Source organism: Pogoniulus pusillus, chromosome 42 (genome assembly GCF_015220805.1).
Source record: "Pogoniulus pusillus isolate bPogPus1 chromosome 42, bPogPus1.pri, whole genome shotgun sequence".
NCBI classification, from domain to species: Eukaryota; Metazoa; Chordata; class Aves; order Piciformes; family Lybiidae; genus Pogoniulus; species Pogoniulus pusillus.
This window is the reverse complement of record NC_087305.1, coordinates 4,164,695-4,178,738: the sequence shown is the minus strand read 5'-3', so window position 1 is coordinate 4,178,738 and position 14,044 is coordinate 4,164,695. Positions and strand designations below refer to the sequence as shown.

Here is a 14,044-nt window from a genome sequence, read left to right as displayed (position 1 = left end):
GAGCTGTGGTGCTGAGGGCCATGCTGGGTGGTGCCCAGGTGGCTGTGAGGTTCTGGTTGGACTCCATGAGCTCAAGGTCTGTAGCTTCTGTGCTGTGCACCTGTGGAGCTCTGGTGCATCCTGGGCACAGCAGCCTGGCATGGACCAGCTGTGGGCTCAGCTGTGCCAGGGCTCCCCCAGCAAAACACAAACCTGCAGCACCTCCTTTGGCTCCCTTTTCCTTTATGGATATGGATATGACATGGAGAGGCCCCCAGGCTCTGGCACCAGCATGCCCCTGGTGGGTACAAACCGCTCTAGAACCAGGAGAGGTCCAAGTTGGCTCCTCCTGCTCCCTCAAGCGGTGCCAGCTCCAGCACCACCTCAACCTCTCTGCTCTGCCCTCCAGCTCCCTTCTCCACCGGCTGCTCCAGAGCAGGATGGCATCTACAGCTTGGCAGGGTGGTGGAAGGCTGGCAGAGGTGAGGAGCTGGAGCTGGCAGGGCTGTGCCACGCTGCTGCCGGGTAGAGGCGGTGCCGCAGGGAGCCCTCGTAGGACGCTGGGTAGTGCCCGGGGCCGCTCGCCAGGGGCTGGCAGAGCTCGGGGGGCTGCGTGGAGGTGGTGACCAAAGGGCTGGGGAAAGCAGGGATGATGAAGGGGTTGGCAGAGAGGGCTGCTGGCACAGGCACCCCCTGGCTCTTGAGGTGCTCCAGGGGGTTGCCAAAGGTGAGCGGGAAGCGCAGCATCACCCCTGTGTACCCTGCTGGGCTGTGCCCGGCGCTGGGCACCACTGCCCTGGGCTTGGCCAGGCCCCCACTGCCCGTGTCCCTGCCTGCCAGCAAGGGGGAGATGGCACTGGGGCCAAACACCATCTCCTCCTCCTCCTCCTCCTCATCATCATCCTCATCCTCCTCCTCTTCCTCCTCCTCCTCCCAGCCACGCTTGCCCCTTGGCACGGCCCCAGGGGTCACCCAGCAGCCTCTGGCAGCCACTCGCTGGCTGTGCCCATGCCACTGCTGCCCTGCTCTGCTCCTCAGCTCTTGGGGCTCCTCGGCTGGGGCCAAAAACTCCTTCAGGCTGGAGCGGTGCCCCCAGGGGGGTTGGCAGCCCCCAAGCTGCAGCCCCTGGCTGTGGCAGGTGTGGAAGCAGCCGGTGAAGGTGGCAGGGGCTGGGTGCCCATCCTCTGCCCGCGGGCAGCCTTGGCTGTCTCTGCCCCCAGGGCTGGCTCCCACCTCGCTCCCACTGCCTGGAGCTGGGTCCTGAGCTCCAGCTGGCTCTGGGCTCTGCTGCTGCCGGAGGGGTGGGCCCGCGGGGGGCCGGAGGCTGTGCCCAGGCTGGCTCGGTGCCCGCTGGCCCTCGGGGCAGTGGCGTTTGTGGCAGTGCAAGGCCTCGGCCTTGCTCACCTGGGCCAGCAGCTTCTTCTTGGCCAGAGGAGACATGATGGGATGGTTGCCCTTGGAGTAGAAGCTGGAGAAGAGGCGCTTGTAGGGCTCAGTGTGGGGCCTGCAGGGGCTGGGACACCCCCCTGAGGGGCTGGGGCTTGGCACCGCCACCACCGGGCTGGAGCATCCCTCTGCCACCTGGCCCTGCTCGGGCACATCCTTGGCATCCTCTGCCTTCGGCTTGTCTGGAGGCTTCTGCAAGCAGAAGGAGGTTTGGAGGGGGGGAGGAGGGGGATAGATACCGAAGCTCTGCCCCGTTCCTGGGTCCCCCTCCAGCCCCACCTCTGGCTGCCCTCTCTGCCCCCCGCAGAGCCCTCCGAGCTGTGCCAGTCCAGCACCCCCAGGGGCCACCGAAGCGCGGCCCCAGCTGCCCTGAACCCCTCCAGGGGGACGACTCCTCCAGCAGCTCCCAGCTCAGCCGCATCCCTCCCAGCTCCCCACCCCCAGGGGGCTGCTGCGGGGGCTGGAGGCTGCTGGGGGGGGGGGGAGGGGTCGATGCCCACACACCTGCTCCTGGCCCTTCTCCTTCTTGGCCCTCCTGCTCCTCTCGCCCGGCTGCGTGCCCCTGGTGCCCCTGGGCTGCTTGCGGGGCTTGCTGGGGGGCAGGGGTTTGTCCTCCTCCCCCTTGAGGTGCCGCACGTACGGGAGGACCAGCCTGGGGGGGGGGGGGGGCAGGGCAGTCAGATGCGGGAGGGGGAAACTGAGGCAGGCAGAGGGACCCCCTGGCTCGGGCCCTACCTCTCGTAGTGCCGCCGGGTGCAGGTGGCAGCGCTGGTGCTGCCAGGGCTGCCCCCCAGCTCGTCGTAGACGTGCTTCCAGAGCCGCCTGCCTGTCACCTGCGGGGGCAGAGCCACAGCCTGGCACCCGGGAGCCAGCCTGGCCTTCAGGAGCCAGCCTGGCACCCAGGAAAGGATCCTGGCACCCGGGAGCCTTCCTGGCACCTAGGAAAGGATCCTGCCCCATGGGAGCCAGCCTGGCACCCAAGAAAGAATCCTGGCATCCGGGAGCCTTCCTGGCACCTAGGAATGGATCCTGGCACCTGGGAGCCAGCCTGGCACACAGGAAAGGATCCTGGCACCCGGGAGCCAGCCTGGCACCTAGGAAAGGATCCTGCCCCTCGGGAGCCATCCTGGCACTCAGGAAAGGATCCTGCCCCTCGGGAGCCATCCTGGCACCCAGCTGAACACTCTGGCATTCAGAGGCCACCCAAGTAAGTTCTCAGCACCCTGGAGCTATCTTGGTACCCAGCTGACATCCCAGCACCCAGGAAAGGATCCTGGCCCTCAGGAGCCACCCTGGTACCCAGGGAAACATCCTGGCATCCAGGAGCCACCCTGGCACACTCAAGGAACATCCCAGCACCTAGGAGCCATCCTGGCACCCAGGGGACACCCCAGCACCTAGGTGACCATTCTGGCATCCAGAGGCCACCCAAGGAAGATCTCAGCACCCAGGAGCTACCCCAGCACCCAGAGGTCATCCTGGCACCTTGGTGCCATCCTAGCACCCAGAGGCTCTCCCTTACCAGCTCATAGGCTCCCAATTTCTCTACTGCTTTGTAGATCTTCCAGAGGTTAACTGGAAACAAGGAGATGCCTAAGGTCAGGGGGGGCAGGGGGCAGGAGGAGGGCTGGGGGGGGCAGCGGGATTGGGGGGCTGCAAGGGGACAGAAGGGTCAGGGGGACACAAGGGTCAGGTGGAGATGAGGGTCAGGATGGACACCAGAGTGAGAGGGACCTGGGGGTCAAGGGCACATGAGGGCTGCAGTGGGGCATGAGGGTCAGGGGGACAGGAGGGTCAGGAGGTGTGAGGGTGAGATGTGGGGGACAGGAGGGTGAGATGTGGGGGACAGGAGGGTGAGATGTGGGGGACAGGAGGGTGAGATGTGGGGGGCAGTGGGATAGGAGGGTCAGGGGGTGTGAGGGTGAGATGTGGGGGGCAGGGGGATAGGAGGGTCAGGGGGTGTGAGGGTGAGATGTGGGGGGCAGGGGGATAGGAAGGTCAGGGGGTGAGGGTGAGATGTGGGGGGCAGGGGGATAGGAAGGTCAGGGGGTGTGAGGGTGAGATGTGGGGGGCAGGGGGATAGGAAGGTCAGGGGGTGAGGGTGAGATGTGGGGGGCAGGGGGATAGGAAGGTCAGGGGGTGTGAGGGTGAGATGTGGGGGGCAGTGGGATAGGAAGGTCAGGGGGTGAGGGTGAGATGTGGGGGGCAGGGGGATAGGAAGGTCAGGGGGGGTGTGAGGGTGAGATGTGGGGGGCAGTGGGATAGGAGGGTCAGGGGGTGAGGGTGAGATGTGGGGGGCAGGGGGATAGGAAGGTCAGGGGGTGAGGGTGAGATGTGGGGGGCAGGGGGATAGTAGGGTCAGGGGGGTGTGAGGGTGAGATGTGGGGGGCAGGAGGACAGGAGGGTCAGGGAGTGTGAGGGCCAGGGGGTGGCGCTGGGCAGTGCCAGCAGCGGCTCTGGCAGCGCTCCAGGACCTACTCTGCTTGAAGCCCAGGTGCGGGATGCGCTCGATGGGCGTCTGCCTGTCCTTCATGAACTGGTAGAGGCTGACCAGGAAGGCCTCCTCCTCCTCCTTCTCCCCACTGCTCAGAGCTTCTCCCAGAGCCTTCTCCTGCTGGGACTCATCCTGGGAGTCCTGCAAGGGATGGGAGAAGAAACCGAAACTGAGGCAGAGCAGCAAACACACAGCACCTTCCCCTCCTGCCATTGCTTCCCTCCTCACCTCCCCAGCCCTCCTCCCCCTCCTGCCTTCCCTTCCCTCCTTCCCTCCCCTTCTCCCTTCCCTTCCCTCCCCTCCCCTTCCCTCCCCTCCTCTCCTCCCTTCCCTCCCCTCCTCTCCTCCCTTCCCTCCCCTCCTCTCCTCCCTTCCCTCCCCTCCTCTCCTCCCTTCCCTCCCCTCCTCCCTTCCCTCCCCTCCTCCCTTCCCTCCCCTCCTCTCCTCCCTTCCCTCCCCTCCTCTCCTCCCTTCCCTCCCCTCCTCTCCTCCCTTCCCTCCCCTCCTCCCTTCCCTCCCCTCCTCCCTTCCCTCCCCTCCTCCCTCCCCTCCTCCCTCTTTCCCTCCCCTCCTCCCTCCCCTCACCTCCCCTCCTCCCTCCCCTCCTCCCTCCCCTCCTCCCTCCCCTCCTTCTTTCCCTTCCCTCCCTTCCTTCCCTTCCCTTCCCTCCCCCCTCCCTTCCTTCCTTCCCTCCCTTCCCTTCCTTTCCCTTCCCTTCCTTTCCCTTCCCTCCCCCCTCCCTTCCTTTCCCTTCCCTCCCTTCCCTTCCTTTCCCTTCCCTCCCCTCCTTCCTTTCCCTCCCTCCTCTCCTTCCCTCCCTTCCCTTCCCTTTCTTCCCTTCCCCTTCCCTTCCCTCCCTCCTCTCCTTCCCTTCCTTCCCTCCCTCCTCTTCATCCCTTCCCTTCCTCCCTCCCTCTCCAGCCGCCAGCCCTCAGCCCCCTCTCAGCCCAGCAGCCGCAGCCAGCCCTGGGCCGGCAGCCAAAGTGGCTCAAAGCTTCTTAAGGCTGCGGAGAAACTCAGGAGCAGCTTCCAGGAAACCCCACGGGGAGCAGCAACTCAAACTCCCAACCCCTTCCCGACCTCCCCCCAGACAAACCCCGACCCTCTCTTCCCCCTTCCTCCCTCCTCGACCTTCTCCCTCCTCCTCCTCCTGCCCCTCTCCCTCCCCCATCTCCCTCCCTCCCTCCTCTGCCTTCTGCAGCTAAAAATAATTCCCTGGCTTGGTTCTTTTTTTGTTTGTTCCTCATTTTTCCGGAGTTAGAAAACTTGTTGCTATTTTTGGGCTAAAGCAGCTGCTCCAAAAGACATGGGAAATGGCCTTCATTAGCTAATTATTAGCCTTAATTAATTCCCACCCCCCCCAAAAATAGAAACCAACTTCCTTTTTGCTTTCTTTTCTTGGGGGGGAAGGGGTTGAGGAGGCTGCTGAGAGGCAGATTCCAACCTTTCCCCCTCCATCAAGAGGGAAAAGAATCAGCTTATTAATTCCTAATAATTATTAGGACATAATGAGATGATTAAGGACTAATTATTAGGACCTTATTAGAGACCAAGACATTATTAGGTAAAGAATTAAGGCTAAACCCCACATTTTGGGGAGGTGCTGAGAGGCAAATTCCAACCTTTCCCCCTCCATCAAGAGGGAAAAGAATCAGCTTATTAATGTTTAATCGTTATTAAGTGATTAGGGACTAATTATTAGGACCTAATTAGGGACCGAGAGGTTTATTAGGTAAAGAATTAAGGCTAAAATCCACATTTTGGGGGGTGCTGAGTGGCAACTTCCAACCTTTCCCCCTCCATCAAGAGGGAAAAGAATCAACTTATTAATTTCTAATCATTATTAGGACATAATTAGGTTATTAGGGACTAACTAATAAGACATAATTAGATTATTAGGGACTAATTATTAGGACCTAGAAGCCAACAGGTTTATTAGGTAAAGAATTAAGGCTAAACCCCACATTTTGGGGGGTGCTGAGAGGCAATTTCCAACCTTTCCCCCCTCCATCAAGAGGTAAATTAATCAACTTCATGATTTCTAATCATAATTATGTTATTAAGGAGTAATTATTAGGATCTAATTAGAGACTAAGACATTAGGTAAAGAATTAAGGCTAAAATCCACATTTTGGGGGGTGCTGAGTGGCAACTTCCAACCTTTCCCCCTCCTTCAAGAGGGAAATGAATCAACTTATTCATTTCTAATCATTATTAGGACATAATTAGGTTATTAGGGACTAATTATTAGGACATAATAAGATTATTAGGGACTAATTATTAGGACCTAGAAGCCAACAGGTTATTAGGCAAAGAATTAAGGCTAAACCCCACATTTTGGGGGGTGCTGAGAGGCAACTTCCAACCTTTCCCCCCCCCCCCCCCCAATCAAGAGGAAAAACCTAATAATCAAACCATTAATTACTAATCGTTATTAGGAAGCCAATTAGAAGCCACCCAATTAATAAGCTGATTAATTAATACCCAGCACCTCACCCCCCCCACTTCCACCCCCACTCCCCCCCTAAACCTAACCTATTTGGGCTCAATTCCCTCTTCCCCCCCACCCCCAGCATCACTTTCCCCCCCTTAAAACTGACTGGCTTCAAACCTCCCCCCCCAGACCTCCCCCAGCCTCACTTTACCACCCTTTAAAAGTGGGGGGGGTCCCCAAAAAACAGCCCCCCCCAAGGCACTCACAGCAACAGGGGGGTCTTGGGGGTCTGGTTGCTTGTCCATAGGGGGTGAAGCCTCCTCCTTCATTTTTTTGGGGGGGGTCTTGGAGCTGAAATAAAACAGGGAGGGGGTCAAACACCTCTAAATTTTGGGGGGCCCCCCCCATATTAAAGCGTTTTTGGGGGCGGGGGGGGGCACAGCGATACCCACCAGGCACCAAAATCGGCCCACGGCCGATTTTGGTGCCTGGTGGGTACCGCTGTGCCCCCAAAATTCTTCCCTATAAGTGCCCCCCCCCCCAAATTTAACCCTCCGACTCCCCCCCCCCCCCCAAAACCTCCCCCACGCTGCCCGTTCCGGGGTGCAAAACTCGATCTAAAAGGAGCTGCTCGAGTGGGGAAACTGAGGAAAGGGCTTGGGGGGGTGGGGGGGAGCTCTACCCCCACCCTTCGCACCCCCCCCAACCCCTCCCCGAGCGGTATTTAAGGGGGGGTCCCCACCCCATCTTTACCCCCCCCCCCACCGCGAAAGCAGCTCCTGGGTTGCGCCGCGCTCGGCTCCCCCCTCGCCATGTGACTGCTGCGGGGAGGGTGGGGCAGAGGGGAAGCCACGCCCACGGCGCGTTGTGATTGGTTGGGTAAGCCACGCCCCTTTGTTGCTATTGGGCGGGAGGGGAGGGGCGGAAGTGTGCGCGCGGGAGGGTGGCGAGGGCATGGTGGGGGTGGGCATGGGGGTGGGCATGGGGGTGTGTATGGGGTGTGCGTGGGGGTAAGAGGGCACCTGGGTGGGCACCTGGGTGGGCATGGGGGTGTGTATGGGGTGTGCGTGGGGGTAAGAGGGCACCTGGGTGGGCATGGGGGTGGGCATGGGGGTGTGTATGGGGTGTGCGTGGGGGTGAGAGGGCACCTGGGTGGGCATGGGGGTGGGCATGGGGGTGTGTATGGGGTGTGCGTGGGGGTAAGAGGGCACCTGGGTGGGCACCTGGGTGGGCATGGGGGTGTGTGTGGGGGTGAGAGGGCACCTGGGTGGGCATAGAGGTGGGCATGGGGGTAAGAGGGCACCTGGGTGGGCATGGGGGGTGTGTATAGGGTGTGCGTGGGGGTAAGAGGGCACCTGGGTGGGCACCTGGGTAGGCATGGGGGTGTGTATGGGGTGTGCGTGGGGGTAAGAGGGCACCTGGGTGGGCACCTGGGTGGGCATGGGGGTGTGCATGGGGGTGAGAGGGCACCGGGGTGGGCATGGGGGTGGGCATGGGGGTAAGAGGGCACCTGGGTGGGCACCGGGGTGGCCATGGGGGTGTGTATGGGGTGTGCGTGGGGGTAAGAGGGCACCTGGGTGGGCACCTGGGTGGGCATAGAGGTGGGCATGGGGGTGAGAGGGCACCTGGGTGGGCATGGGGGGTGTGTATAGGGTGTGCGTGGGGGTAAGAGGGCACCTGAGTGGGCACCTGTGTGGGCATGGGGTAAGAGGGCGTCTGGGTGGGCACCTGGGTGGGCATGGGGGTGTGTATGGGGTGTGCGTGGGGGTAAGAGCGCACCTGGGTGGGCATGGGGGTAAAAGGGCACCTGGGTGGCCACCTGGGTGGGCATGGGGGTGTGCGTGGGGGGTAAGAGGACACCTAGTTGGGTGTGGGAGTCTGCATGGGGGTAAGGGGGCACTTGAGGGTCTAAATGGGTGTGCCAGGGTGGGCATGGGGGTGTGCGTGGGGGTAAGAGGGCACCTGGGTGGGCATGGGGGTGTGCGTGGGGGTAAGAGGGCACCTGGGTGGGCATGGGGGTGTGTATGGGGGTAAGAGGGCATCTGGATGGGCACCTGGGTGGGCATGGGGGTGTGCGTGTGAGTAAGGGGGCACTTGAGGGGCTAAATGGGTGTGCCAGGGTGGGCACATGGATGTGCAAGGGTTGGCATAGGGGTCCATATGGGATTAAGGGGGCACATGGGTGGGCATTGAGGTCTGCATGGGTGAAAGGAGGCATCTCGAAGGGTGTGCCAGGGTGGGCACATGGTTGGGACGATGTTGGGGAGGGTCGGGGCAGAAATGAGGCCAAGGTGGGGCTGAAGCCCTGGCCTGGGAGGGGCCGAACGGTGCCAGGGCCAAGGGCACCCCTGGGGCTGCTGCGGCTCTCATTAAGCACTTCGCCCTTAATTAACGGGGGGTTGGTGGCAGTGGTGGTTGCTAATTAACGGGGGCTTGGTCGCACGGGATGGCTGCTAATTAGCGGGGGGATTGGTAGCTGTGGTGGCCGCTAATTAGCGGGGTTTTGGTGGCATTGGTGGCCGCTAATTAGCGGGGTTTGGTGGCATTGGTGGCCGCTAATTAGCGGGGTTTGGTGGCATTGGTGGCCGCTAATTAGCGGGGTTTTGGTGGCATTGGTGGCCGCTAATTAGCGGGGTTTGGTGGCATTGGTGGCCGCTAATTAGCGGGGTTTGGTGGCATTGGTGGCCGCTAATTAGCAGGGGCTCGGTGGCATTGGTGGCCGCTAATTAGCGGGGTTTGGTGGCATTGGTGGCCGCTAATTAATGGGGGTTTGGTGGCATTGGTGGCCGCTAATTAACGGGGGCTCGGTGGCATTGGTGGCCGCTAATTAGCGGCGGTTCGGTGGCATTGGTGGCCGCTAATTAGCGGCGGTTCGGTGGCATTGGTGGCCGCTAATTAGTGGGGGTTCGGTGGCATTGGTGACAGCTAATTAGCGGGGGTTCGGTGGCATTGGTGACCGCTAATTAGTGGGGGCTCGGTGGCATTGGTGGCCGCTAATTAGTGGGGGTTCGGTGGCATTGGTGACCGCTAATTAGTGGGGGTTCGGTGGCATTGGTGACAGCTAATTAGTGGGGGTTCGGTGGCATTGGTGACCGCTAATTAGTGGGGGTTCGGTGGCATTGGTGACAGCTAATTAGTGGGGGTTCGGTGGCATTGGTGACAGCTAATTAGCAGGGGTTCGGTGGCATTGGTGACAGCTAATTAGTGGGGGTTCGGTGGCATTGGTGACCGCTAATTAGTGGGGGTTCGGTGGCATTGGTGACCGCTAATTAGTGGGGGTTCGGTGGCATTGGTGACCGCTAATTAGTGGGGGTTCGGTGGCATTGGTGACAGCTAATTAGCAGGGGTTCGGTGGCATTGGTGACAGCTAATTAGCGGGGGTTCGGTGGCATTGGTGACAGCTAATTAGCGGCGGTTCGGTGGCATTGGTGGCCGCTAATTAGCGGCGGTTCGGTGGCATTGGTGGCCGCTAATTAGCGGGGGCTCGCTGGCAGGAGGTGGCACTTGGCCACCCGGGCAGCAGCCTGAGCGCCCTGGCAGAAGCCCTGCGGGGGGGGTCTGTTCCCAGCCCCCACTCTGACCCAATCCCGCCCAGTTTATACCATTCCGGTCCCCAAACCTCCATCCCCCCCCCCCCCCCAAACCACCCCAACGATGTCACCGCAGCGTCACGGCCAGGAATAGCCTGGGCACGATGCCAGCCTGGGCTCGGTGCCAGCCTGTGACGGTGCCCAGTGGGTGAGTAACTGCTTGAAGTCATCGCCCGGCGCAGCAAGGACCTCTTGACGTCACCCAGCGCGGGGTGAGGGCACCCATCCGGGGGGGGGGAGGGTCTGGGTGGCCTTGGGAGTTGGGGTGGGGTGGTCGTGGGGGTCGCATTTAGGGTTGGAGCCTTCCTCCCCTCCTCCCCCCCCCGCTTCCTTCCTCGGCTTTTCTCCGCCGCTGCCACTCCTGTAGGGAGGTTTCTGTGCCCAGTTCTGTGCTCGGCAGCGGGATGGGGGGGTGGGGGGCAGGGGTTTGGGGGGGGGGTGACACTGCGGGTGGAGTCTTCATCCCTGGAGGTTTGGGGAGGGAGGAGGATGAGGAGCTAAGAGCTGCGCGCAGGGAGGTGTTTGGGTGCTGCTTAGAGTCCTCATCTTCCCCAAGCCAGCGCTTCCACGACACGTGGCTGATGATGGGACCCCCCCCAAACCCACACCCCCACACCCCCCCTCCATCAACTCCCCATCCCCAAGACCCCCTCCCCTCATCCACCCCCCCCATAAAAACCCAACCCACCCCCGGCCCAGTACTCACCAGTTTAGGAGTTGGAGGCTGAGCAGCTCCTGGGGAGGAAGAGCTCTATGGGCCGGGGGGGGGGCTGGGGGGGTTGGGTGTTTTTTTGCTGGTGTTACCGGTGCCGCTGGGCTGAGGATGACTCATTTCCCCCCCACCCCCCCCCCCCCCCCCGGGGAAGCGGCGTTGCTCGGGGGGGGTTGTTCTGACACTGACTCCTTCCTTACCGGAACTGGAAGGGGGGGGGGGGGGAACTTTTGGGGGTTCTCCCTCCCCCCCCCCCCCCCCTCTTAGCCTGAATGACTCTGATGGACTTTCCACACCATCACCACCAGGGTCCACTCAAGGTCCTGTTCTGCTCCTGCTGGGGTTGGGGGGGGGGAATGCTGGGGACACAGCCAGGGGGTGGTAATCATCGTGGGGTCTTTGTGGGGTGCTGGTGCCCGTCCGAGGTGGGCAAAGAGGGACTGCAAAACTCCCCCCCCCCAAATTTCCCCCCGCTTTGCCCACTCAGCATCGTTTGGGTGCTGGGTACCACTTTGCCCCCAGTTTGGGCATCCCAGACCCACAGAACTGAAGCCACTTAGAAGCAGGGGACAGTTGGAGTGGGACTGGGATGTGCTGAAGAGCAGCACCCAGAGGTGCTTAACCCCCACACTCCTCACTCAAACCTAGAGCAGCACCCCAAAAATCTGCCCCCCTCCCTCCCCAAAGCCCACCCTAGGACCAGATTCCAGTCCCACGGGACCAAAACCACTTGGAAGTGGAGGGGTTGGAGTGGGATGTGGTGGAGAGCACCCATGGGTGCTCCATCCCCACCTCATGGGTGCTCAACCCCCAGAAACCCCACCCGTAAATCCTCAGCTCCACAACCCCCACCCATGGGTGCTCAGCCCCCCAGAACCCCTACCCATGGGTCCTCAGCTCCACAACTCTCACCCTGTGGATGCTCAGCCCCTGAATGCTCACCCATGGGTGCTCAGCCCCCAGAAACCCCACCCGTGGATGCTCAGCCCCTGAATGCTCACCCGTGGGTGCTTATTAGCTCCCCACCTATGGGTGCTCAGCCCTCAGAACCCCCACCCGTGGATGCTCAGCTCCTGAATGCTCACCCATGGATGCTCAGCACCCAGCACCCCTACCAGTGGGTCCTCAAACCCACCCACGTGTGCTCAGCCCCCAAACAGGGGGTGTTTAACCCCACAGCCCGTGGGCTCCTCCATCCCAGCATGATCACCTATGGGTGCTCAACTCCCACCCATCAGTCCTCTGCCTCCCCCCCCCAGCTGCTGAGCTCCACAACCCCTCGACCATGGGTACCTAACGTCAGAACTCCCCCCCAGGGGTCCTTAACACCCAACTCTGTGTGCTCTGCCCCACCCATGGGTGCTCAACAACCCTCCCCAAAGAGCAATCCCCCCAACAAACTCCCCCCCCCCCCCCCTTACACCTTCCCCTCTGCCCCTGGGATCAGTTTGGGAAGGACCCCCCCCAAAATAAAGAATCAAACTAAAATCCCTCAGTGACTCATTTTGGGCTCAAAAAGCAGAAGCAAGGAGGGAGGGGGGGAAGGAGGAGGACAGGACTGGGTGGCCCCCCCCCCGGGAGTGACCATGCGACATTAACCCTTTCGTTCCCGGCAGGCAGCACCTCCAAGTGACTGATAACAGGAGGGGAGGGTGGAGAAGGGTTAAAGATAAACCCCAGCCCCCAGCTGGGTTTCGGTTCCTGGCGATGCCTTCTAGGGCGGCGGCGTAGAAGGAGCTTGGGGGGGGAGGTTGGTGTGGGTGTGGGGGTCCCTGCCTCAGTTTCCCTCCCCACACCCTGCCAGGGAAGCTCCGAGGCTTGCATTGGCTCCACTCGGCTGGGTGTGGCTTAGCAGTGGGGGTCCTGCAGCCCACAGCAGCTCCCAGAGGGGCTGAGGGGGTCCTGGAGCCCACAGCAGCTCCCGGAGGGGCTGAGGGGGTCCTGCAGCTCAAAGCAGCTTCTGGAGGGGCTGAGGGGGTCCTGCAGCCCACAGCAGCTCCCGGAGGGGCTGAGGAGGTCCTGCAGCTCACAGCAGCTCCCGGAGGGGCTGAGGGGGTCCTGCAGCTCACAGCAGCTTCTGGAGGGGCTGAGGGGGTCCTGCAGCCCACAGCAGCTTCTGGAGAGGCTGAGGGGGTCCTGGAGCCCAAAGGAGCTTCTGGAGGGGCTGAGGGGGTCCTGCAGCCCAAAGCAGCTCCCGGAGGGGTTAAGGGGGTCCTGCAGCTCAAAGCAGGTCCTGGAGGGGCTGAGGGGGTCCTGCAGCCCACAGCAGCTCCCGGAGGGGCTGAGGGGGTCCTGCAGCCCACAGCAGCGCCCGGAGGGGCTGAGGGGGTCCTGCAGCCCACAGCAGCGCCCGGAGGGGCTGAGGGGGTCCTGCAGCCCACAGCAGCGCCCGGAGGGGCTGAGGGGGTCCTGCAGCCCACAGCAGCTTCTGGAGGGGCTGAGGGGGTCCTGCAGCCCACAGCAGCTTCTGGAGGGGCCGAGGGGGTCCTGCAGCTCACAGCAGCTTCTGGAGGGGCTGAGGGGGTCCTGGAGCCCAAAGGAGCTTCTGGAGGGGCTGAGGGGGTCCTGCAGCCCACAGCAGCTTCTGGAGGGGCTGAGGGGGTCCTGCAGCTCACAGCAGCTTCTGGAGGGGCTGAGGGGGTCCTGCAGCTCAAAGCAGCTTCTGGAAGGGTTGAGGGGGTCCTGCAGCCCACAGCTGCTCCCGGAGAGGCTGAGGGGGTCCCCGTGGCCCCCAACAGCACCCAGCAGGGCTGAGGGGGGGGTCCCACAGCTCAAAGTAGCTCCTGAAGAGTTCCTGCAGCCCAAAGCATCTCCTGTTCCCCTTGGCCAGCCTGAGGGGGTGGCATGGGAGCTGCTCTGCCTGCTGCCAGCCCCCCCTGACCTGCAGCACAGGGGCAGGACCTGACCCTGCTGCTTTTCTTCTCCAGATGCTGCAGCAGGACCTGGGGAACTGAGTGCTGGCACAGCAGGCAGGAGGGTGGCAGAGTGCCCACAGCCCTGCCAGCACCACCAGCTGCTTCCCACCTCCCTTCTCTCCTGCTGCCACACTGGGGCTGGCTGAGGAGCAAGAGGCAGCAGCTGCCTGGGGACCTGGCTCCTGCTGTGGCTCTTCTGGGTGCTGAAAGAGCACAAAGGCAGCTTGGAGGAGAAGCTGCCCCAGGGAGGCTGAGGCCAAGCAGGAGGTGGTTTGGATGCTGGGGAGGTCCTGCCCCCACTGGTCTTGAAGCTGTGGGCACAGAAGGGTTGCTGCTGGTTTCCATGTGGAGGTCCCCTCAAGGCAATGGATCCTTCCCTCAAGGGAGTCCCTCAGAAGTCTTCTCTTGTGGCCCACCAGCAGGATCTGTGCCCCTCAAGCCCTCTCTTCATGCAGTTGCCTTTGGGGAGAGAGT

General features: G+C 62.1%; 1 protein-coding gene across 3 annotated transcripts; it reads right to left on the bottom strand.

Moving 5' to 3' along the window:
* Positions 1-205: 205 nt before the first annotated feature.
* On the bottom strand, positions 206-10,745 carry ARID5A (AT-rich interaction domain 5A). Of its 3 annotated transcripts, none has more exons than XM_064175656.1 (7): positions 10,650-10,744; positions 6,620-6,704; positions 3,904-4,060; positions 2,948-3,000; positions 2,161-2,258; positions 1,930-2,077; positions 206-1,617 (listed from the first exon to the last, which is right to left on the bottom strand). In XM_064175656.1, exons 2-7 carry the CDS (start codon positions 6,680-6,682, stop codon positions 427-429), a joined length of 1,710 nt encoding a protein of 569 aa, XP_064031726.1. In that variant the 5' UTR covers positions 6,683-6,704; positions 10,650-10,744; the 3' UTR covers positions 206-426. The 3 variants fall into 3 exon arrangements, with proteins under 3 accessions (XP_064031726.1, XP_064031727.1, XP_064031728.1); XM_064175657.1 differs by lacking the exon at positions 10,650-10,744 and adding an exon at positions 7,119-7,135; XM_064175658.1 differs by lacking the exons at positions 1,930-2,077; positions 2,948-3,000 and having other exon boundaries at positions 10,650-10,745.
* Between the last annotated feature and the right edge of the window lie 3,299 nt (positions 10,746-14,044).